The 25,340-nt window shown below is 35.8% G+C and overlaps 1 protein-coding gene across 2 annotated transcripts; it reads right to left on the bottom strand.

Moving 5' to 3' along the window:
- Positions 1-21,067: 21,067 nt before the first annotated feature.
- On the bottom strand, positions 21,068-24,591 carry LOC116133959. Of its 2 annotated transcripts, none has more exons than XM_031419620.1 (6): positions 24,297-24,591; positions 23,736-24,203; positions 23,485-23,640; positions 23,092-23,376; positions 22,013-22,452; positions 21,068-21,936 (listed from the first exon to the last, which is right to left on the bottom strand). In XM_031419620.1, exons 1-6 carry the CDS (start codon positions 24,451-24,453, stop codon positions 21,295-21,297), a joined length of 2,148 nt encoding a protein of 715 aa, XP_031275480.1. In that variant the 5' UTR covers positions 24,454-24,591; the 3' UTR covers positions 21,068-21,294. The 2 variants fall into 2 exon arrangements, with proteins under 2 accessions (XP_031275480.1, XP_031275481.1); XM_031419621.1 differs by having other exon boundaries at positions 21,069-21,936; positions 23,092-23,319.
- Positions 24,592-25,340: the final 749 nt, after the last annotated feature.

The raw sequence follows: 25,340 nt of genomic DNA on the forward strand, positions 1-25,340 counted from the left end.
TTTCTAGGCTGATACTTAATTTCACAATCATAATCTTTTACTAGCTATAACCATCTCTTTTGTCTCATACTCAGCTTCCTTTGAGTGAAGAAGTATTTCAAACTTTTATGATCGGTATAAATATTACTCTTTGCCCCATACAAGTAATGTCTCCATATTTTTAATGCAAAAACTATAGCTGCCAACTCTAAGTCATGCGTAGGGTATCTTACCTCATACTCTTTCAATTGTTGAGAAGCATAAGCTATTACCCTACCCAACTGCATCAACATAGCACCAAGTCCCTGATGTGAGGCATCTATATGAATATCATAGTCTACACCCTCCTGTGGTAACACCAGAATAGGAGCTGTGGTTAGTCTTCTTTTTAACTCTTGGAAACTCTCTTCACATGCATCCAACCATATGAAGGGAGTTCTCTATTTGGTAAGAGCTGTAAGTGGCTTAGCCAACTAAGCAAATCCTGCTACAAATTGCCTGTAATAGCTGGCCAGCCCCAAGAAACTTCTAACCTCCTTTACTGTCTTTGGCCTTTGTCACTCTAGGATTGCCTTCACCTTACTAGGATCTACCGATATACTTTCTTTTGAGACAGTGTGGCCCAAGAAGATAACTTGATCCAACCAAAACTCACATTTTGAAAATTTGGCAAATAGCTTCTTATCTCTCAATCACTACAGCACAAATCTTAGGTGTTCTTCATGCTCCTCTCTTGTCTTAGAATAAACCAGGATATCATCAATAAACACCACTATAAATCGATCAAGACAATCATGAAACACCCGGTTCATTAAATCCACTAAGGACTTTTGGGGCATTGGTTAACCCAAAAGGCATCACTATAAACTCATAATGCCCATATCTGGTTCAAAATGTAGTCTTGGCAATATCTTGCTCTACAACTCTTACTTGGTGATAACCCCACCTCAGATCAATCTTTGAAAACACTGTTGCTCTTTTAAGTTGATCAAATAAATCATCTATGCGAGGTAATAGGTACTTATTCTTCACTATCACTTTATTCAACTCTCTGTAATCTATGCACATTCGTAGTGACCCATCTTTCTTCTTCGCAAATAGGATCAAAGCACCCCAAGGAGAATGGCTGGGTCGAATAGAGCCCTTGTCTAGGGGTTCTTGGAACTACTTCTTTAATTCCTGAAGCTTGGTTAGGGCTATCTGATAAGGGGCTTTAGAAATCAGCGTTGTCCCTAGTGCCAACTCAATGCTAAATTCCATTTCTCTTTCTCTAGGTAAACCTGGAAAATCATCCGAAAATACATCTGGAAACTCTCGGACCACTAGCACATTTTGGATCTTTGGTCGAGAGACATCAGTACTTTGCACCACATGGGCAATATACCTAGAGCATCATTTTCTTAACATTTTTTTGGCTTTTGCACTGCTAATTAACATACTAAGTTGGTGACCCTCTCCAAAACTAAACTTATCACCATCATCAAGATTAAATCTTGTTTTCTTCTTTCGGCAATCAATCTCTACTTCATATCTCCCTGGGAAATCCATACCCAAAATAACATCAAAGTTGGGCATATCAAATACAATCAAATCCACGGTTAACATCTTTCCATGGATCACTATAGACTCCTTTGGAAGTATCTCTTGAGTTACCACACAAACACCATTTGGAAACTCTATCTTATTGGGCTGGCCCACTATAATAGGTCTCAAACCTAATCTCTTTATGATCCCATCCCTTTGGCCTGAGGCATCTGTTTGGATCTCAAAAAGATGTGCAAAATTAGAAAGAGCCAAAATAGGGACTGCCGTTGCCGTCATGGCTTTTTGAAGTTATTCGAAAGCCTTTTGTGCATCGTCAGACTAAGAAAAAGAATCCCTTTTTGGCAATTGTGTCAGTGGCTGTGCAATTTGTCCATAACCCTAGACAAACTTGTGGTAATATCTTGTAAGGCCAAGAAAGCCTCTTAAATTCTTCAATGTTTTTGGAATAGGTGAGGATAACCTACATTTGATCTTGGCAGGATCAGCTTCCATACCTTGTGTCGATATTATGTGAGAGAAAGAGAGAGTGGCTGAACCTAAGAAAGAGTTTGTGTGTTTTTCTTTTGAGTGAACAATGAACACTTAACCTAAAATGCAACCATTTGCATTTATATATACATGGGGCATTTTGTAATTACTTGTTTTTCACTTGCATACCCAAATAAAATCTTATTCTAAAAAGACCCTAAGCATTTATTAATTTTCCCTTTGAATAATCAGTATTATTCAAGGGCCCATGAAAACTAAACTAGTTTACATTAACAACCCATAAGTTTGTCCTTTTGCCCTCTAACTATTAAAAGGTTATTTTAGTTTATCTCATTTATCTTAATGCTTTAAGATATAATAATTAAATACAATTAATTATTGCTTGACCATTTTAATTTTTAAAATGTCACAAATAATTTTCTATTTAACTATTACCATAAAAATCCTATCATTACTCTCAAAAGGTGCTAGCCCTCTTCGGATAATCATTTCTCTCTCTTATTCTTCTGTAACTTCTCAAGGCTATTAGTGTGACCATTTAGGTCCACCGTGGATTAGCCGTGAGCCGGTTTTAGATGAATTCAGAAACTTGTCCGAAGGCCCAATGACTATAGTACACATCTAGCAATGTGCCATAGTCCCTAAACTACGATGAAGAAATACTTCATCAAACCCTTTTTAGATCATATGTACCATGCAGGTAAAGTCACTCTATTGATATATCCTGATCGAGTATGGATTAATGAAACGTCAAAATCCTAAACTTGATTTTCTACCAAATCGTCAGTCAATATGTTCGAAACTTGTCATCACGAACTTTTTTTCATATGACTAATAATAGACTCTGGCAAGAGATTCTGATTTCTGAAATTTATCGGTATTCGTCTAGGAACTCGAATATGGATGGAGCCAGCAATACTCATGATCCTATATTTTTGAGTCAATGGATCCCTTCTTGACCATCGTTCATTTCCGCATATGAACAACGCATGACCAAATAGCCTTTTATCATATGAAACATGACTAGTCTCATACTTATACACCATATGACCCATACGCAATCGTATCGGATCCAACCACAGCGTCTCAGGTCAAAGAACTACATTATGCATTGATATAGCCAAACGATAAATCATTTACTACATGCTTTTCCAAGTGATTTGTCATTATTCGGTCACGTTTGAAAAACAGTTCACCAACTACTAATCCATACTAATGCCCTAGTGACATGACTATCATTGTCATCCATACTTATATCAACTTATGATATCTTTCGGAAGCATCTAGTATGCCTACTATGCAATATAGTTGCCCAAATTATATTGCTTTCAGAGGGAACCTTTTGATAAATTCATTTACCGATTAAATGAATCATTTGGACAATTTATATACATACTTTATTTTAAATGCATGACTGAATAAAGGAAGCAATTTATATATATGAATTGAAGAACTCTTTCTTCTATTATTTATGATATATTGATACGAGACAAACTGCTCTGAAATAGGCAACACGAATGTTTCTAGGGCATGCACTAACAAAGGTAACCCCATGGGTAAATCGAAGAGAAGAGCAAAATCTGTCAACAAAGCTTCTATTTTTGGGTCCAGCGTGTCTATTGGAGCAACCTCTTAGTGGGTTATCGAGCAAAACTCCACAACATAACCATGCCCCTCTTTATGTAAAGAATTAAGCATTGCCTTCAGAGAGACAACCGTTTTGACAAGGGAAGGATCCCTCTGAATAATTACTAGCTACCCATTTACTTCAAATTGTATCATAAGACATTTCCAGTTTGCACAGACATCACCTAAAGAGCTTAACCAAGTTATCCCAAGAACCACATCGGTAGCCTTTAAATCAAATGGAAAAAAGTCTTGTGTCACTGTAATTCCTTGCATCTGCTAAACTCAATTCCCGACAAACTCTGTTAAAGTAGGTGCCCTAGAGCCTATCAATTATTGTAGAATTGACTCTTTGTAATAATGTTTATTTATCAACAAAGGGCATATTTTTCAATATCATGTAAATCGTAATTGTGCGTTTTGACATATGTCCTTAAATGGTAGAACCGTGACGAGGGTATCAAGTGTTTCAAATCTTGATAGTGAGAACCTTATGATCACATATGGTGGCCATTTTAGAAATCTTCATAGCCTCAATATTATTATGACCAAGGACACAGATTATACGGTAAGGCTATCACAGTGTTGAATGACCCTGTCAAAAGACCGTGACTAATCTCACTTGTCAAGATTGTTTGCCGACAACTTGGTGCTATACAAGGGTGCTTGCTATAGACAAGTTCATTGGACATACCCACTAGAGGATTCCATATGGATGGTAACCTTAGTGTCTATGGAATAAATCCTCTAATGAATGGTGGTGCATGTGATCCTTAGACTTGAGATCACTAGAGCACCTTATGCACTGATTGATGTAGTTTGACACTAGCCCAATGTAGTTCTATTTAGAGCTATCAATAAGGGAGTAATTGACTACATCAAGGAGTGTATCAAGAATATGGTTGATCGGCAAAGGATTCATCACTCTTGGGTATGGGAGAAGTTATCTCATTACACAATTCAGTAAATGGCAATGACACTAAATTTGCGGCCACAGTGGGATTGAGTTGTTGCTCAATCAAATTTATTATCCCGATCATTGGTCTAGTAATTGAATACAAAGATATCGAGAATAACTGAGGTTGACACTATTTCTACACCTCAGCCTCGATCAGATAACGTATGATGAAAGGATTTGATTACACAGTAACCGTATCGTTGATAGGTAGCTATTTCGCTAAATCTGAATCTATCGGGCGGCCATGATGTCTTGCTAGGGACCAATCTTGGTCTGTAAGTAGTGAGATGATTAATTAGTGTTAACCGCGATACTATGCACTTTCGATATGATAAAGAGCCCATAGGTCACACACTTAGAAGATAATTTAAGAATCAATTTGTGAAAGGGGTATGTTGGTAATCTCACGGTGAATTAAATTTGTTGAGGTTGTTGCCTGTATTTAATTTTAATATTAAAATTAAAATCAGTGAGATTATATTTAAATATATGTGCGCATATGTTTAAATGGATTGTTGTTGTTAATTAAATGTTAATATATTTTTATCTATTAATTGATTTTAATTATAATAATAATTAATTAAATTTAAAATACCATTAAGGGGGTGTTTGGTTGCAAGGGTGGATTAGGTTTGGAGCACATGGCTATTCTTAAGTGGAATAGGGTTTTTAATTGTTGCACTATATAAGTACAACTTAAAATTAAAAACATAAGAGATTATTCATTAAAATAAAACCCTAGCCACCTATCTCTCTCTCTCACATTCTTCTTCATTGAGTGGAGAAGAAAAATTCTTTCTTCTTGAATCTTGAAGCCATTGAGTGGATCTAGCAAATCCCTTTTTGGTTCTACGGATTATCTTCGTGTGGACGATGTGAGTGCAATTCTACTTTGAATTAGGAACAAGATCAAATCAGAGACATTTGAAGGAGCCTCCAAACGTACTAAGTATTCTAATCCTTGAATGGATTTATTTTTATACAGATATGTTTATTAACATGAAAATATTGTAATCAATACCTAGATCTTGGTGTAATAGTAATTGATTTTTGATTTATTTTTAACTTTTCTGCTGCCTACTGTAGATCAATTACTAACAGTGATATCAAAGCTTCGGGTTATTGATTATACTATTTTATTTGATATTTGATAACATGTTATTTGGTTGATAACATGTTATTGTATAAACTGCTTTTAAAATCTGTAAAATTTTATATATTGCATGATTTTATTAATCAAATGATAATCAATGTGTTGATGAGTGAGTTTTTGGTTGGTTGATATCCAGGTCATATGCTAATGCATTCAATTCGATTTGGATTTGTGTTGTTACGCGAAAAACTACAAAAAGGGTTCATTGATCTATGGCGTTCACCGAGGGGAGATGTGGAAAAGTGAATCTCGCTATGGCGATTTAACATTTTCCACGGCAAGGATCATTTTGGAATTTCTAGAGTTTTTTGGAAGTTCAATCTCGCCTCAACGAAATAAAACTTCATCATGGCGACTATGGGTATCTAAACTTCGCCGCGACAAAGAATTTTCTTCACAGTGGCAGGAAAATTGCTAGACAATTTTGTGTTTTTCGCACAGGGACCAAACTGGAGTTTGTTTAAAGCCAATAATTATTTTTCACATTTAAGAGGGTAATTTAATAATTTGACTCACCTAATTCAAAATTGATTGTTTTGAATGTATGTAATGTTCTTGTTTGATAATTGCATAGTTCCTGGTACAGGAGCTTTAGACCTATTGTTTAATTTTAATTTTGGGCTTGTTTGTATTTTTTTTTAAAAATAAAATAGGACCTGCGTGTCCTGCCTCTCTCTAATACCTCTGTGTATTTCATTTCTCATCTCACTCCCCTCATATGTAATGCGAGGTTTCTATTTTATTCATGTAAATTAGAATATGATGTTATTTTGTAAAATCTTTGTAATGATCGTGATGAAGAAATTAAGGAGTGATGAAGAGGAATAACTTGAAGACCCAAGTTTTATTTGACCTATCAATTCCTCTAGGCTCGAGGGAATCAGTTTTAGTGGGCCATGTACCAGTACATTTAATTTTTTGTTTAGAATGCATGCTAAGGTTGAATGTATAATAACATGCCAATCAATGACATTTTAACAAAGTAATAAACTGGTGTGGCGTAAAATAAAAACCCTCAAATAAAGTTTATTAAGTCACTTGAAATGCCTTTTATCATCATGACTTTAATCAAAACACTATTCGTTGGAACCCTGTTTGTCAAAGCTAAGGGTACACTTCTACTAGTGGGAGGTTAATGCTCATTGGAGTTTTCCTTAATGATGATGGGTTGACTTAAAATGATGTGTTTTTCTTGTTTGCCAAAGTAAAGATTGATAGCACATCATAGGCATAGTAGGGAAGTAAAATTGTTTTGTGTACGTGACGACATGTAGTATCCAGTCTACTGATACTAAGAATCACACTTGAGGACAATGGATTTGGTTATTGTATTGTGTGATTGGCTTGTTGGCTTACTTCGCATTTGAGGTTGGCAGTGGGAGCTATCAACTGATGTGGATTAAGTTTGTTGGTCTACTAATCAACTCATTTTGGCTTGTTCACCAAAGCGAAGGTTTGAAATGGGCTAGATGGGATCTCAGTCCACTAGGAATGCCAACGGGCTCTCTCGAGTTAATAGTGAGGGCTATTGGCTTGAGGAAAATAGTGGGAGTGATTATTTAATAAAAGACCTTATTAAATAATAATAATAAACATTATAATAACTTTTGCTTATTCAGGACTTTTAGATTAACATAAAATGAATAATATGATCCTATCATCACTGCAACAGATCATCGAATTGGGAAACAAATGAAATGGTGAGAATTTCATTGATTGATATAAAAGTATAAACAATATACTTTAGTAAAGTGATAGATTATACACCATTGAGCAGGCTTTGGTGTTGAGCAGGCTTTGTCACCAAAGCCTGCTGATAGTTCTATCCATCATACTGGATTTGTATATATGAAGCATACACATGATGTAAAAGAAAAAATGACAAGATGCATTGTGCTTGCATCAATGACATCATTACCGCAACAGCAATGCCAGAATATGGACTTAGCTTCTATTCTTCATTCTCCCCAGAGAAATGAGAAGCATATGGTGTCTTGATCACTGTTCAGATGCAAGATGAAAGAGCATACAAAAATTGGAAATCATATACTCAAGTTGATCAAATATATAAACAAGCTCGAGATTTTAGGATGTAGACTTAATGAGGGTTTAGCAATAGACCTAACATTACAGTCTTTGCTAGATTCTTACTCTCAATTTGTCTATGACTTCATTGAGGATGATAAGAGAATACCTTTTTCGAGCTTCTAGATATGTTGAAGGCTACTGAGTCAGGCATGAAAATGTCAAAAACATTGATTTTAGTTGAAGGTAACTCAAGTGAGAAGGAAAAGGCTCAAAAGTCAATGGAAGAAACTATTGTAGATAGGAAGGGCATTTGTCCTCATTGTGGGAATCCTAACCACTAGAGGAAACATTACAAGGCCTTCCTAGCAAAAAGGAAGAAGAATGCTATTTCTTTGTCAGGTACATTCATGATTGAGATTAACTTCTCCAGTCAATATCTTGGGTCATTGACCCAAGATGTGACACTCACATTTGTTCTAATGTGCATGGACTATGGTAGAGTAGATCGCTTGTCGAGGGAAAGCTGGACCTAATAGTTGGAAATGGAGTACATGGTGCTACATTAACTATAGGATCTTATTGTCTGATTTTTCCTATAGGTTTGTTACGTGGAACTTGTGGATTATTATGATTTTCCTTTAGTTTCTAGAAAAAAAATTTCAGTGTCCAGTTCAGATAAGTAAGAATATTGCTTTACTAATAGATTGTTGTCTTTTAGTATAAATAATATTCTTTATAGAACCGTTTCATAATAATATGTTCTTAAAATTGACAATAAGGATATTCTCAAAATAACAACTATGCCAAGTGTGGCAAGTTCAGTTAAACATACCTATAGGAATGTGGGATAGTATCAAAACTCACCTCTTCGAATACATCCTAGCATAATGGTGTATCTAAAAGGAGGAATAAGACCTTACTTGATATGGTTAGGTCCATGATGAGTTTTAGTGATCTAGACGCATCATTCTAGGATTATGCCCTAGTGACTATGACTCACGTACTTAACTGTGTGCCATCAAAGTCTACTGATAAGACTCCACCTAAATGATGGAGTGGATGAAAGCCTAACTTGTCTTATCTAAAGATTTAGGGTTGTGAAGCTTATGTCAAGAAATTGACTTCGAACAAGCTTGGCTCGAAATCTAACAAATGTATATTTGTGGGGTATGCTAAGGAGACCAAATGATATTATATCTACCATTCAGAAGAGTGCAAAATTTTTGTCACTCTTATTAGTGTCTTCTTAGAAAATGAATTTTTTCTATGTACTAGTGGGAGAAAGTAGAACTCGATGAAGTTCTAGAACCACAAGATACATTAGATGAAAGACGAGAAAATGTGCCACAAGAAGTGATTGAATATCATGAGGAGGTTGCTCCATACTCTGTGATCAAAGTGAACCACCTCTTGTAGCACAAGAGCTACGTAGGTCTAAAAGATTACGTCATGAGCCTAAAAGATATGGTTTTCTCATGACTTAACATGGTGACGTATTGCTTTACCAAGACCTACAAAGATGCTATATCAGATCTAGATTCTGGTAAATGGCTTGAAACCATGAAATCTGAAATGGACTCATGTACCAGAATCAGTTATGATCTCTAGTGGATCCACTTGAAGGGGTGAAACCCATAGGGTGTAAATGGGTCTTCAAGACGAAGACTGACATGGATGGCAAGGTGCATACATTTAAGGCATGACTGGTTGCCAAAGGTTTCAAACAAATTCATGGTATTAACTATGAAGAAACCTTTTCACCGATTTCCATGATTAAGTCTATTCGGATTATGCTTATGATTGCTGCATATCACAACTATGAAATTTTGCAGATGGATGTCAAAATGGCTTTCTTGAACGAAAACCTTGAAGAGGATGTGTATATAACACAACCCGATGGTTTCTTGCTTGATAAACAAGCTGATAAGATATGTAAGTTGCAAATGTCCATTTAAGGACTCAAGCAAGCTTTAAGGAGCTAGAACATTTATTTTGATAAAACTGTAAAAGAATTCGGTTTTAACAAGAATGAAGATGAGCCTTGTATTTACATAAAAGTAAGTGGGAACGCGATGGCATTCCTAGTGTTGTATGTCAATGACATACTTCTGATCAAGAGTGACATAATGAACTTGTAGTCGATAAAGACTTGGTTATCCATGTGCTTCTCCGTGAAGGACATAGGAGAAGCATTTTACATCCTCGGAATAAAGTTCTATCGAGATAGATCGCGTAGACTACTTGGCCTAAGTTAAAGCATATACATAGACAAAGTGCTGAAGAAATTCAGTATGGAAGAATCCAAGAAGGGATTTCTTTTGATGTCACATGGTGTCTATCTCTCTAAGGATATGTATCCTAAAACACATGATGAGAGAGATAGAATGAAGAGGATCTCATATGAGTTAGCAATTGGATCCATCATGTATGCCATGTTGTGTACTTAGGCTAATGTCTCATATGCATTAAGCACTTGTAGAAGATATCAATTAGATCCAAGTGAGCGACATTGGATGGGTGTTAAGGACATCCTTAAGTACTTGAAAAGCACTAAGGATATGTTCTTGGTTTATGGAAAGGAAGATAAACTCATTGTAAGAGGATACAGTAATGCTAGTTTCCAAATGGATAAAGATGATTTTTTCTTGCAATCTGGGTTTATATTTTGTCCCAATAGAGCTGTAGTGACCTGGACAAGCTTGAAGCAAAGTACTACAGCAGATTCTACAACTGATACTAAGTATATCGCATTATCTAATGCAACCGTGTAGGCAGTTTGGATTAAAAAGTTCATTACTGAACTTGATGTGGTTCCAAACATTGTTGATCCGGTAAAGTTCTACTACGACAACAATGGAGCCATTGTTGTGGCTAAGGAACCATGGTCTCACCAGTGATCCGGACACTTACTTAGTTTATTCAATCTGATCTAACAAATCGATCAGAAAAGGGGATGTGCGAATTTGTAGAATACCTACTAACTCACTGTTAAAGTTTTTGTTGTAGTAGAAGCATGATGGGCATTTAGGATCATTCGATGTTAAATACATGAATCATTGGTTGTAGTGCAAGTGGGAGATTGTTAGAGTAGGTGCCCCAGAGCCAACCAATTATTGTAAAATTGAATCTCCTTCTTAAAAAACCTTATCTGTAAGGTTTGCAAATTTTTCCTTGAAAGCTTGAGCATCTTCTTAGGAAGCATTCTCCTCATCCATTCCAACGCATTTTACTAATATTTCAGTTGAAGCATGGTTCCCATGACATTTCAGTCTTCTGTCAAGGATGCATTCTGTCTTTGGATGAATAGTCCCATCAAGAATGGTAGGAGGTAGCTTAGGTTGTGGAATGGAAGTAAAGCCCAAGCATTGTTTCAGATAAGAAATATGGAATACCTGGTGTATCTTGGTCTTAGTAGGAAAATTAAGGTGATAAACGACATTCCCTACCTTATCAATGATCTGAAAAGGCCCATAAAATCTTAGAGAGAGCTTCTGATTCTTCCTTGCTGCTACTGACAGTTGACGGTAAGGCTTCAGGCAAAGACAAACCCATTCACCTACAGACAAAGTTTTCTCTCGTCGTTTCAAATTAGCAAATTTCTTCATCCTCTCTTGGGACTGCCTTGAATTATCCTTTAAAATGTGTAGAGTTTCATCTCGGTCCTTGAGATAATCCTTAATAGCTTGAGTTCGAGCAATGTCGATCGTATAATGTAAGATACATGGAGGGTCGTAAGCACTTTAAAAGGGGATATCTTAGTTGAGGAATGGATGCTGGTATTATACCAATATTCGACTAGTGCTAACCACTGACTCCACTATTTGAGCGTCAAAGATAACCTTCCAAATTCTAATTCACAATCTTAGTTTGTCCATCTGATTGTGGGTGGTACGCTATGCTGAGATTCAGCTATGTATGCTGGAGTTTGCATAGCTTGGTCTAGAAATTAGACGTAAAAATAGCATCCTGATCACTCATAATGGAACTCGACATACCACGTAGACGAAATATGTGTTCCATGAACTGTTGAGCTATGGTGCTAGCAGTGTAAAGATGGCTAAGTGCGACAAAATGGGCATACTTTGTGAGTCTATCAACCACCACCATTATCACATTTTTTTCATTGGAGAGAGGAATCAATGAAATCCATACTGATATCAGTCCAAAGTCGCTTAGCAGCTGGAAGTGGTTGCAAAAGACTTGTTGTCTGTAGGTGCTCAATCTTATTGCATTGACATATGTCACATTTGCTAATGTACTTCCGAACTACAACTTTGAGACTAGGCCAATAGAATTCTTTTTAGAGCCTTGCCAAAGTTTTGTGGTATCCAGAATGTCTTGCTAAGGGTTGTTGTGCATCTACTGTAGAGCTTACTGATGAAGATAAGTCAATTTACCAAGGTGTATCCGACCTTTATAAAGAACTAAACCATGCTTCCATGAGTGTTTACCATCAGAAAGTTCCCTATTATTCAACTTTTCAAGAAGAGATTGGAGATGAGGATCATCCTATAAGCATTTTTAACTCTCTTTATCCTTGGTGTGATTGGTTGAGTGAGTATGAGAGTGTTTACTAAATTAGCCATAAGGTTCATTCGTGATAAGGCATTAGCTGTCTAGTTTTCCCTTCCCACTTTATACTCTACTGTGAAATTATACCAAATTAAATTGGATACCCATTTGTGTTGAGATGGTGTTTCGATACGTTGCTCGACCAAGTACTTGAGTGATTGCTAATCTATTCTAATTTTGAACATGTGCCCCAACAAATATGCATGCCATTTCTTCACAGCTAGCACAAGTGTTAAAAGATCCTTTAATACGTTGAAAGGTTAAGATTCTTGCCTCTAAGACCTTGATTGAGATAAGCCAAGGGTCGTCCCTCTTGCATGAGAACCACACTAATGCTCTCTCCCAAAGCATCACATTCGATGATAAAAGTCTTTAAGAAATCAGGTAATCTTAAGACCGAGAGTGTTGCCATAGCTTGTTTGAGGCGATTGAAAGCCTCAGTAGCCTTCTTATCCCAATGGAAGGAATCTTTTCTCAACAGTGAAGTCAAAGGTGCAACAATACTACCGTGCTCCTTGAAAAAATTCCTGTAATAACCAGTGAGGCCTAAGAAGCCTCTCAAAGCATGGAGGGATGAGATAGGCCATTGGAGCATGTTGGAAATCTTTGAAGGGTTTGCCTTAACCCCCTCAACAAAAATAACGTGACCTAAGTATTATATCTCTAAGCATCCAAATTTGCACTTAGACAACTTGGCATATAGTTGATGATGTTTAAGCAGACTAAGAACAATCTCCAAATATTGTAGATGACCAGTTTGACATTTACTGTAGATTAAGATATCATCAAAAAAGACAAGGACAAATTTCCTCAAATATGGTTGAAAGATGTCGTTCATTAGTCCTTGAAAGATTGAAGGCGCATTAGGAAGCTCGAAGGGCATCACAAGAAATTCATAGTGACCTTGCTGGGTTTGGAATGCAGTTTTGGGTATGTTGTTCAAAAAAACTTGAATTTGGTGATATCCTAAACGCAAATCCAATTTGGAAAAAATTACAGCTCCATGCAATTCATTTAATAATTCATCAATGAGAGGAAAGGGATACTTATTTTTTATGGTGATTTGGTTGAGGTCCGGTAATCAATGCACATTCGCCAGCGTCCATCGGCTTTGTAGACTAACAACACTGGTGAGGAGTATGGGCTTTGACTAGGTCGAATCACCCCGTTGTTAAAAAATTCTGCTACTATTCATTCAATTTCCTCATTTTGATAGTAGGGGTAGCGATATGGACAAACGCTAACGGATGCTTGCTGTAGCCAAGTTCATTAGACAGACCCAGCAAGGGATTCCATATGGATGGTAACCCAATGTCTATGGAATAAATCCTCTAATGAATGGTGGTGTATGTTATCCTTAGACTTGAGATCACCAGAGCGCCTTGTGTACTGATTGGTGTAGTTTGACACTAGCGCAACGCCTTTCTATTTAGAGCTATCAATATGGTAGTGATTGGCTGCATCAAAGAGTGTATCAAGACTATGGTGGATCGACAAATGATTCATAACTTCTCAGGTGCGGGAGAAGTTATCGCACTACGTAATTCAGTAAATGGCAATGACACTAAATCTGTGGCCATAATGAGATTGAGTTGTTGCTCAATTCAATTTATTATCCCGGTCATTGGTCCAGTAACTAAACACAAAGCTATCGAGAATAACTCAGGTTGACACTATTTCTATACCTCATCTTTGATGAGATAACGTATGATGAAAAAATTTAGTTGCACGGTAACCATATAATTGATAGATAGCTATTTCACTGAATCTGAATCTATCAAGTGACCATGATGCCTTATTAGGGGCCAGTCTTGATTTGTGAGTAGTGAGACGATTAATTGGTGTTAATTGCGATACTACTCATTGCTGATATGATAAAGAGCCTACATGTCACACACTTAGAAGATAATTTAAGAATCAATTTGTGAAAGGGGTATTTTCATCTTTCAGGATAAAAGGGTATTTTGGTAATCTCACAGTACAATTAAATTTGTTGAGATTGTTGCCTGTATTTAATTTTAATATTAAAATTAAAATTAGTGAGATTATATTTAAATATATGTGCACATATATTTAAATGGATTGTTATTGTTAATTAAATGTTAATATATTTTTATATATTAATTGATTTTAATTATAATAACAATTAATTAAATGTAAAATACCATTAAAGGGGAGTTTGGTTGCAAGGGTGGATTAGAGTTGGAGCCCATGGCTATTCTTAAGTGGAATAGGGTTTTAATTGTTGCGCTATATAAGTGCAACTAAAAATTAAAAACATAAGAGATTATTCATTGAAATAAATCCCTGGCCACCTACCTTTCTCTTTCATGTTCTTTTTCATTGAGTGGAGAAGAGAAATTCTTTCTTCTTGATTCTTGAAGCTATCAAGTGGATTTAGTAAATCCCTTTTTGATTTTATAGATAATCTTCATGTGGACGATGTGAGCGCGATTCTACTTTGAGTCAGGAGAGAGGTCAAATCAGAGACATTTGAAGGAGTCTCCAAACATACATAAGTATTCTAATCCTTAAATAGATTTGTTTTTATACATATATGTTTATTAACATGAAAATATTGTAATCAATACCAGGATCTTGGCATAATAGTAATTGATTTCCAATTTATTTTTAATTTTTTCGCTGCATACTGGAGATCAATTACTAACAAACTCCAGTTCTTTGAACAGTAAACCCATATCCTACCATTACACCAAAAGCTTTTGTTTCATCCCCATTAATTCCAGGTTACTAACCAAATCTTGGGAAATGAAATTGTGAGAGCCGCCACTATCTACTAACACAATGATGTCCTCTGATAATCCTACTTTTTCTTATGATTTTGCATTGAATTTCATAAGATTTAGGATACTTGTCATACAATTTATGCCATAATTGCTACCTAATTCTATTGATTTTTCGTTGCAGGCCTAAACAATGATTTTGAGCATAAATGACAGTTTTGAGCCTAAATCACATAACTTGAGCTGGGAAACTCAGAATGACCTGAAATTTAAAAGCTTTGGAAAGCTAAGAAGCAGAGTTGCAACTTTCATGTTTTGGGTTTTTCCTAATTCTAACTGGATGAGGGTGAAAACTTGGCTTGAAGTCGTGAATAGTATGTTGGGAACTGAAGAAAAATGTCTTTGGACGTGCTTCAGTATTTTGGCCATAACTTGAGTTGTAGACCTCAGATTGGGTTGATTCTTGAATGGGTAGAAATATAATTAAAAGGGATACAGTTATATGTTTAACAGTTTTCTAGATTCAGATTTTATCATGCTCAAATTTGGCCCGAAAGATCCTCACTGCAGCATGGAAAAATATTTGCTACAGTGAAACTGCGTCAAATGTGAAAAATAAAATGACGTGTTTTGGCTTGCTAGGGCTTCATCCTTAAGTGAGAGAGGTATAAATTGGCATGAAAAAGGAAGGGCAAATGGTCTTGGTTTGTCATTTGGGAGGCAGCTCATAGAAGGAGAAGATTATTGAAGATTTGGGCTTCAAATAAGAGAAGATTTCTCCATCTTTTGCTTGTTTTTCAATGATGAACCTCGATTCAACTTGTCTTTGTTATTTTATTTTGTTTTTAAGTATGAACTGAGTTGTTTTTAGCTAGGGTTTGATGTAACTTTGATACAATGATTCAAATTTATATGAACTGATTTACTTTGAGTTTTAATTTCATGATTGAGTGTTTATCTCTTTGTTTAATGACATTTGGATGCTTGATCACCATTCAAATGTCTGTTGTTCACAATGAAACAGAGAAGTAATTTGTGCTATGTGCCTCTTGGGATAAATATCATAGATTGAGCGAAAACTAGAGATAGATAAATGTAATCTATGTGTACTCAATAACTAAAAGGTCTGAAGGCATAGAAAATACATCTTGACTTGTCCTACTGGGAGGTGGTTGCCTAGAAGCTTGCCCTTGTATGGATAAGAACGTGTCAAATTGATAGACTAAAGACTCCAACCTGGAGCCTATATTGTCCAAAGGAGAAAACTCATAAATGCCACCATTCCTAGGCGGTTGCCCTATGATAGGAATCTTAAAAGCTAGATGGTTGTGCATGGAATAAAGGTTATCCATCCTACGTACTTTCTATTTTCGAATCTAAGGGTACTAAAATTGTTTGATACGACTATCTACCAAACATTCATCAACAAGTGCACTAAAGGTTCCACCAACAACCACAACATCAAAATTAAAAGAAAAAGAAAAAGAAAAAGAACTAAAAGCAAATTCAAAAACCACACATAAAGAAAAATAAAGCTAAATATGATAACACCCTAAAAAAAATCCACACAATAAACAAACTAAAACTAACAATCAAACAAAAAAAAAAATTATTACTAAATCAAAAACTAAATCCTATGAATAAAAACAAAATATGCAAAACTAATACAAATATGCAAACTAAATGAACACAAAACATGCAAACATCACACAAATGATTAACAAGCACTAAAAAGAACTAAAGCTAAAAAGAACTAAGGCTAAAAAGATTAGAAAATATCACAATCGGGTCACGCTTAAACTTTGATGCACATGACACACTGCAACGTTTCGCTAACTACGATCTTTCTACAAAATAAAAACAAACACAAATTAAATTGTCCTAATGAAAATTACAGAACACAACAAAAAATTAAAGTATTTACAACCAAAAACACAAAAAGTCAAAAGCACGTTGCTCCCCGGTAACAGCGCCAAAATTTTGTCGAACCGGTCGTCACGACCACAAAATTAAACCTAAATACCGTAGTTAGCGGTAAGCAGGGTCGAATCCATAGAGAGCAAGACTAATGACCTAATGTATGTTTGAGTTAACGAAAGAGAAATTGGCAAAATGATTGATTGAAACTAAGGAAACTAATTAATTGTAGAAAATTAAAAATATCAAATAAATTGCTAACTAAAACACAATATTAAAAGCGTTGCCGCTACGGGTTCGGTTTGACTCAAGAACAACTCTCACAATCCATCTCCTCGCTCCCTACAAGGCTAGGCAAATCAATAAAAATATATCTCGGCAATCTAGGTATAATCTATTCTGTCTCCTCGTAGTCTTAGTTACATATCGATTGGTTAAAGATTATCATCGACTAACCGAAAAATGCTAAACCCTTAAACACCACTAGTTGGTGCAACGTTAACAAGTACAACCTATCAACTTGTATCATCCAATCAACTAATTACACAACAAATGCATTCCTAGTAAAAATGATATTAAACGCTAATACAACTTGATTGCAATCAGTACTAAAGCAGTTTAAAGTCATAATCAACATTCAATAATCTCAAACTGGCATTCAATTATGCGAAAAGTTATATATTAATAAATGTTCTCACTGGACATTATCAATTCAGCACGTCGAGCATCAGAATAATATTAAAGCATCGCAAACAAACTGAAACGAAAACAAATACAATCTGAATACAAGAAACTTAACCAAATGTCTAACATTCAGGCTCATCCAACTAGTCGAGAGCTGATGAGGAGAGCAATGGAGTCAATCTCGACCTCGCCCACACCGTAACAGACAACGAGAACTCAACCGCTCATGGTGGTGTCGACGGAGGCTGAAACGGTGGAAACGAAGCTGATCATGGTGGAGAGGAAGTAACCGATAGCGATATGATGTGAAGAAGGGGCGAAAACGACCAACGGACAGCCCGGAATACGAACAGTCGCACTCACCGGAAAACGTTAATTTTCCGACGGGTCTTCCGGAAAATGGTGGCGGAAATGGTATTCAAAGATACCGATGGAAAGCTCTGGTGATGGGGAGTTCAGATCAGGTCCTGGGGAGATGAAAGGTCTTCGAAAATGAGCAAGATTGTGGCTGGAATATGAAGAGGCGTAGCGGCTAGATGGCGGATTCCTACGGTTTTTGTGACGGCTGAAGCTTGCAAAGGATAGATCCGACCGTGGGGAAGATAGATCGACCATCAGGGAGCCCAAACGTCTCTGGAGTTTGCCGAAAAATGGTGAAATCACGGCTATAAGATGAAGAGTCGCGGCGGAAAACGCGGCGTGATTTGCGGTGGTGATGCGGGATGATCTGATCAGTGGACGGGGAAGATGAACTGTTGCTGGAGGCCGTTGGAAAAGGGAGATGAAGTGTTGTTGAAGCTCGCTGGAAAACTGGGTGAACAACCTCCCGGTAACGCGACCTTTCGTTTTCTTTTTATAGACAAATTGCAAAATATCACTTTGTCCCTACATGATTGAAAAGTGACAAAATCAACCCTCATAAATATGACAGTTTACCCCCTAAGCAACATAAACGAGATAAAATCACTCCTAATCCATAAACCACAACCTAATATCAACTCATATCCTTTCCGAAATCATTCCAAACATGTTAAATTCACAAGAAAAATATTAGGAAGCGATTTTTATGAATAAATTCATAAATTCTTTAATTATCTCAATATAATTTCATTTTAATCACACAAATGGTTTTTTATCACCAAATTAGAGTCACTTTCATGAACCTAACACGTCTTCAACGGGATGAGTTTCTTCATCTTTCTTCACTGTGAGATCTTCATCCACTGATTCATCATCATTTTTTAGCAGCAAAAGTTGCAACGCCCTGTTCTTGTATCGGTGTGCAGGACCAAATTTCTCGTTGCATTTAAAACAAAGTCCGCGCTCCCTTTCATACTATACCTCAGCCTTGGTTAATCGTCAGAACGAATTATCACGAATATTTGCCGGCGTTGACTCAACAAGTCGCTTCCCTTTCTCAAGTCGCATTGGAATGGTGATGGAACGATCTGGGTTTCTTGAATAGCTGGATCCTCAACTAATTTTTAATGTCTCTGGGCTTGGAGTCACCCTGGAATAAGGCTCAGTTTTAACACCCTATTGGGTTCGGTTAGCCTTCAGTTTATTCTTGTCTAAAACCCAATTGCGTTCCTCTATCCTGCGTGCATGGTCCATGAGCTCAAAAAGAGAATTGGGGCTTGAAATCCACAATGTCTTCCTTCAATCCATTAATGAAAGTCCCCATTAGCAGTTCTTCACCATAACCCATAACCCACACTTCACCAGCTCTTATACCAATTTGATAAGAACCCAGACAAACTCAAGCCAAAACTTAAGCAACACACAACATAATCTGAATGTACTCTTAATTCCTCCATATTGAATATCTGCAGTATTGAATAAAGCCCAGAAACATTGACAGTGAAACAGAATTAAGAATAAAGAACAGAATGTAAAGAAAAGCAATTTAAGATAACGCTAGCTGTTCGAGGCGTTAGGTACCTCCCTACTGAATCCTTTTTCTAAAATATTCTCTGCCCTACAAATCGTATAACCAACTATATATATGTATCCTACTAATCACACTTTTCTGCTTTGCTACTGCCACATGGCTATGTGCTAACTCACTCCCCAAAAAAGGCATACTTACTAATTATCCCCTTTTTCCCTTGTCACTCTATTAACTCTAGTCCAAATAAAATTGGAAATACTAATTGATTCTAGATGCCAAATCCCAACTGCTTGAATAAGATTTTGGTCTCTTAATATGAGAGAGAACCCTCCTACTAAAAGGAAATATTTTTTTTCATTGTCATACTTTACATGGGTTTTTAAACAAATAGTTTTCATAAAAAAAATTGTATTCTATATTTAATACCAAAGTTATTCAAACGGATAGGAAATGCTTTCAAATAAGGAGCAGAACCGCCAAAGAAAACATGAGAAACAGGGGAATTGCAGAGTAAAAAGCAGAGGAAAAAAAAAAGTTATAGACATTAAGCTATAAATACAAAATCTAAGTAATTGAGGTAACAAAAAATAATCACAATCAATCGGCAACCCCTCCTTTCTGGTTTAAATACGGACTTGTTATATGCATCCTATAATTTTGAACAAAACCAGGGCAAGAATCTAAACAGACATTTGAAAATGTTTTGAAGAATGACCTATTTTTTTTCGTTGTTAAATGGTTTTTCTGCTTTTATTTGTTGCCCAATTCTAGATAACCAATTATATGAAGATCAACCTTGGTATCTTCCTTCTATTTATAGAGTTTCCAAATTGATGATCAGTCACTTACCTAAATTGAAATGCATGGACTGGCGTTTACTTATTAGTGCAGAGATGAGGCCCAATTTCACACTCGAAGAAAATGAATTAACATGTAGAGAGCTTCATCTTTCAATAAGCCCCTACAGCTTAGCTTGGTGGTTTGCTAGTTATTTTTTTTGCTTTGCCACCCAGCTTCGACCCTTAGTGGTAGGATAGGGGTTCAAAAATGCTTTGGGCACTGACCGACTTTCTATCCTTTAAAAAATTTTAATAAGCTTTAATTCAGTTTTTTCACTCTCCTTCGATATAAAAATGGAATTCAAGCAAACTTCAAGATTGTCTGAATTCTGAAATTTGGCAGGCCATTCTACCAAATATGCAGATGAACTATACAGTAATAATGTGCATTAAAGTTTACTTAAATTTTTTATATATAACAAAGCAAATATACCAGCTCCTGTTGCCAAATATTTTCCCAAAACATATCGAACGATTACAACGACTTGATCTTACATGAATGGATACAAAAATATAATTAAAAGCTAAAAATCAAAGAAAAAGAGAAAAGAGAGAAATGAAACAGTTAATAAAAGGAAGCGTATTAGATATAAACAATTTTACATGATTCATCCAATTAAAATTCACAATTAAAAAATAATGCTAGAGTTTTTGTCAAAACAGAATACAAAGATGCAAATTTTTTATTATCCCGTCACTCTCACACTTGACGATCTCTTTTAACTCTAATAGCAGGCACATTTATTACTCTAGTGAAGACAAATTTCAGTAGAACAATGTTTTACATTTCAAGTCTTGACATTTTGAATAATAATGTTACAGCACTTGAAATACAAAACTTGGACAATAACACCGTTAATTTTTATTTTTTACTCACCTTTCTTGTAGAAGACACCTGTTCTTCGCTTGCGAAAAATGCTGGGGCCATAGGTGGAATAGGTCAATTCCACTAGGAGGGGAAATTGCGAAAAGGCAAACACAGACACAGGCAAAAAAGCCAATCCCATTACTAAACAAAATACCCCGCCTTTCCTTATCTCTTTATGCTTGTAATCAAAATTCACCATATAAACAGTGGCACCAAAGGCTACCATCATGGCTGTTAGGGACAGGAACAACATAAAAAGACCCAATATTAATCTTTTGGGCAGGGCAAATAGAAAATCAGTTTCTGCGTAGCGTGCAGTAAGGATGGACATGAACATGAAGACGGCTGCTATTGATGAGAACAAAGAGACTGCATCGGCCATGGCAAAGATAGTAAAGGCTGGGAATCCGTAAAAATTTGGAGTGCCATCAGTGGCAGTCCCACCAGGTACTGTAATTGCTGCAGCAAATACTACTGTAGCAATGAGTACTGTTACTATTGAGCAAGAGGTGGCTGCATCTTTCATCCATTTTTCACCTTTTTTAACAAGACCCTGATGTTCGTCAACAAATACCATTGCCGGAGTTTTTCCTTGAGAATTTTTATCTTCTTTGATGCTAGGCGGTACAATTTTCTCTACCTCCTGTACAAAATATATCATCAAACAAAAGAATAAATGAAAAGACTTCTAAATCAGTTTAAATCTAAATTCTTAGTACCTTAAACCACTGTAACTCACGCTGCATCTTTAGTGCTGCGCCAGGGATGCGATTAAGTTGATATAGAGGGGCCAGTTTTCCAGCTAAGTGCAAGATATTATTCCCAGAATTGTCTTGAGACATCAACAACAAATGTTTGTGGCCACTCATTTCGAATATGAGGTTGATTACCCATTTATGGCGGTTAATGACTGCTAAATGAAATGCATTATGTTGTTCTTGATCTGAATACAAGACTGCATCTGGAAATGATTTTATGATCTCTTCCACAACTTCGTGAACCCCTGATTCTGCTGCTAAAAGGAGTGATTTCTTCAAGATTGAGGAAGCTTTTTCATACCCTAGAGCTCTGGTAATTTTCATGCACAAGGCTTTGGCAAGTCTATTTTTTTGTTGAAGCGTCCATTCTTTCTCTCCAATTATACTTCGGTAAACTCGAACTGCGCAACAAATTAACATTGACTTATTGATTTAAATATTTTATCTCAAAGAAACATCTTAGAAATACAAACTAGGCCTGAAAAAACAGTTCGGGCCTGGCTTGGGTATGTTATATGGAATTTTAAAAAAATTATAAATAAATAGTCCTGGAAAAATTATAGTAAATCCCCAAAAAAATATCCATTGCCCTTTCATAAAGATTACAATAGGCCCTGAAAATTACATGTAGCCATCATACATAAAGTAAAACTTCCAAAATACCCTTAATTTTTCCACCAAACTTGGGCCAAAAGCCTGGGTAGGCCCGACCCAAGCTTGGATACTAAAAACCCGGGCTTTTTCTCGGGTTTAGGCTTGGACTTTTTAAAATGAACTCCCGGTCTTACCCGGACAAGCCCAACCAAAGTTATTCATTTAGGTCGCATGGGAGGGAAACTAATTTTTGACCCATGGCCATCCATATCAATAAAGTTTAGACATTTAATTGATTTCAAAGGACAAAGAACCATTTTTTACCAAATCAAGAGGCCATAAATGTCAAATATACTAGAGGGACTTTGCCTTCCTACAATCAATATCATTTGCACTTAATACGTAATTAATTATGTCATGACGAATGAAGTAGATCAACCAATTACCTGATATAATATAATGGATATACTTCGACCAGATGTTTCGGTTGTACCTAGACCAGATGTATTCGATGAACCGTATCATGTTTCGAATGCAACTTGGGATGCATGACATCATTTTTCGGTTGCTACTCCAAATGCATTGCATCATTTTTTGTTTGCAGCTTCGGATGTGTGACATCATGTAGCTTGGGATGAATTTGCATGCTATGTGGTGTACCATTACAAAAATACCTCCAAAGCTCAGAACAATCAGAAACTTGATTTTGAAAAAAAAATATCTACAAACCACTGCACAGAATTGAAGTTAATAAATTAATTAATAATCTTTATGGTGTAGATTATACTCACGCAAAAATGTAACCAGAATTATGTGAGATATATGTTAATTATACTCACACTGACTTATGTAGATGGCATTCTGGAAAAAATTTAGCTTTCTTCCAATGGAAAACGCAATCCGCTTTTTGGCTATTGTACTCAGAAGAGTCTCACCACGATCTAACTCCATTAGAGCTAAATTTGGATAATCTTCAACCTCCCTCATGGCTAAGTCTGAGACATAAGATGATAGACATATATATATAATTAATTGAAAGTGGAACTTATTAATCGGTAATTAATAGAAGCCAATTGAAGAATTAACTCACCGTAAAATCCAGCGATTATTAGCCAATGAACGAACAAAACACCGGTTTTATCCTTAACTGGGTAGGAATACAGCAAGTTTCTATCCGTGAATTTCAATAAATAGGTAATCATCTCCTTATAGCCATGTCGAGCAGCCTCAATTAAAGGTGTTTTGATATCCAATAAGTCTGGCCATTTCTCCCTTATCTTCTTGGCTGCTTGGACATTACCAACAATTGCAGCGACTGAAAGCACAGTTTTGCCGTCTTTATTTGTGAGTGCCACTTGATCATTTGACATCTTAGTCAATAGATAATCCACAATATGATTAGCGGTGACTGCTCCTACAGCTACATGAAGAGCTGTGTCAGAGTTTTCCGTGATCCTGGCTTCTAACACATGTTCATCCTCGTTACAGATTTCTTGTACATATCGTAAGTCGCCTCCGAGTATAGCTTTATACAGTGGTAGGTACTTTTTTAGATCGACTGCAATAAAGAAAACAAACAGAAAAAAAAAAAAAAAAATTATGTATTTGCTTAATTATGAAAATTCATTGCCATATTCTGGTACTTAGATACCAAGTTGAGATGAAGACAAGGCCATATGCTGAGTTGAAGAAGCAACTGGCCGTGATGGATTGGCCAACTCTATGATTACAGACTGTTCCATATCTGATTGAAATGATTCTGAAGAAGAGGTGGCCATAGGAATAGGCTGTGATGGAGGGGCGGCCATCTGTATGATGATCGATTTTCTGATTGAAATGATTTCTATTTCAATTGTGATGGGAAATTTTACCTAAGTGTTTTAGTCGTCCTTCCTAGCAATTTCTCAGAATGCTTGTTTACAGGAGATGACTAAAGAAAGTTTGGGATTATTTTCGGGACAAAATTCTGGTAAGAAGCCACAGGCTGATTTTAAAAGAAGAGGCCACGGTGTGTGTGGAAGAACAGACCTATAAATCATGACCAGTGATTTTAAAAAAGTTTATTCCATGTTCTCACAAACAGAACCTTGAATGACAAACAGAATCTTGAATGAAAGAGGGTATTGCAATACATTTCAATAATATTTTATATAAATTATACTTTAATTATTTATTTTAAAAGTGGTATTATATATATAATCTAATTAAATTTCATATAAAAACACACATAACATAACTTTTTATTGGTACATTATTTATATATATTTTATTAAGCATTTATTGAGTTGATTTTAGGGATACATTCGTATACAAACTCAATTATATTGTCGTTTAAGGTTTTCAAATTCAATTCAGACCTTCAAAGTTTGAAAAATGTATTACTGATACCCATTTGTCCTAAACCTAATATATTATTATTTGCCATAGATGAATTATGAATAAAACAATACATTTGGTCTTATAAAGTAGTGTTTCTCTCTCTTTTATCCATTATCCTTAAATAGTTTTATTTTTTTAATCAAATATATTATCTTGCTTTATTTTAATATTTTTGGCAAAATTTACATGGTGATTCCACCTCGAAAACCTATAATCCTGGCTCCACTGCCAATAGAAAAGATAATAATACAAGGTCATTGTTTTTGTTTTATTTTGTGTGTTATTATATATATATATATATATATAATTTTACCTG

The sequence above is a fragment of the Pistacia vera genome, unplaced genomic scaffold, assembly GCF_008641045.1.
Source record: "Pistacia vera cultivar Batoury unplaced genomic scaffold, PisVer_v2 Contig277, whole genome shotgun sequence".
Taxonomy (NCBI): Eukaryota; Viridiplantae; Streptophyta; class Magnoliopsida; order Sapindales; family Anacardiaceae; genus Pistacia; species Pistacia vera.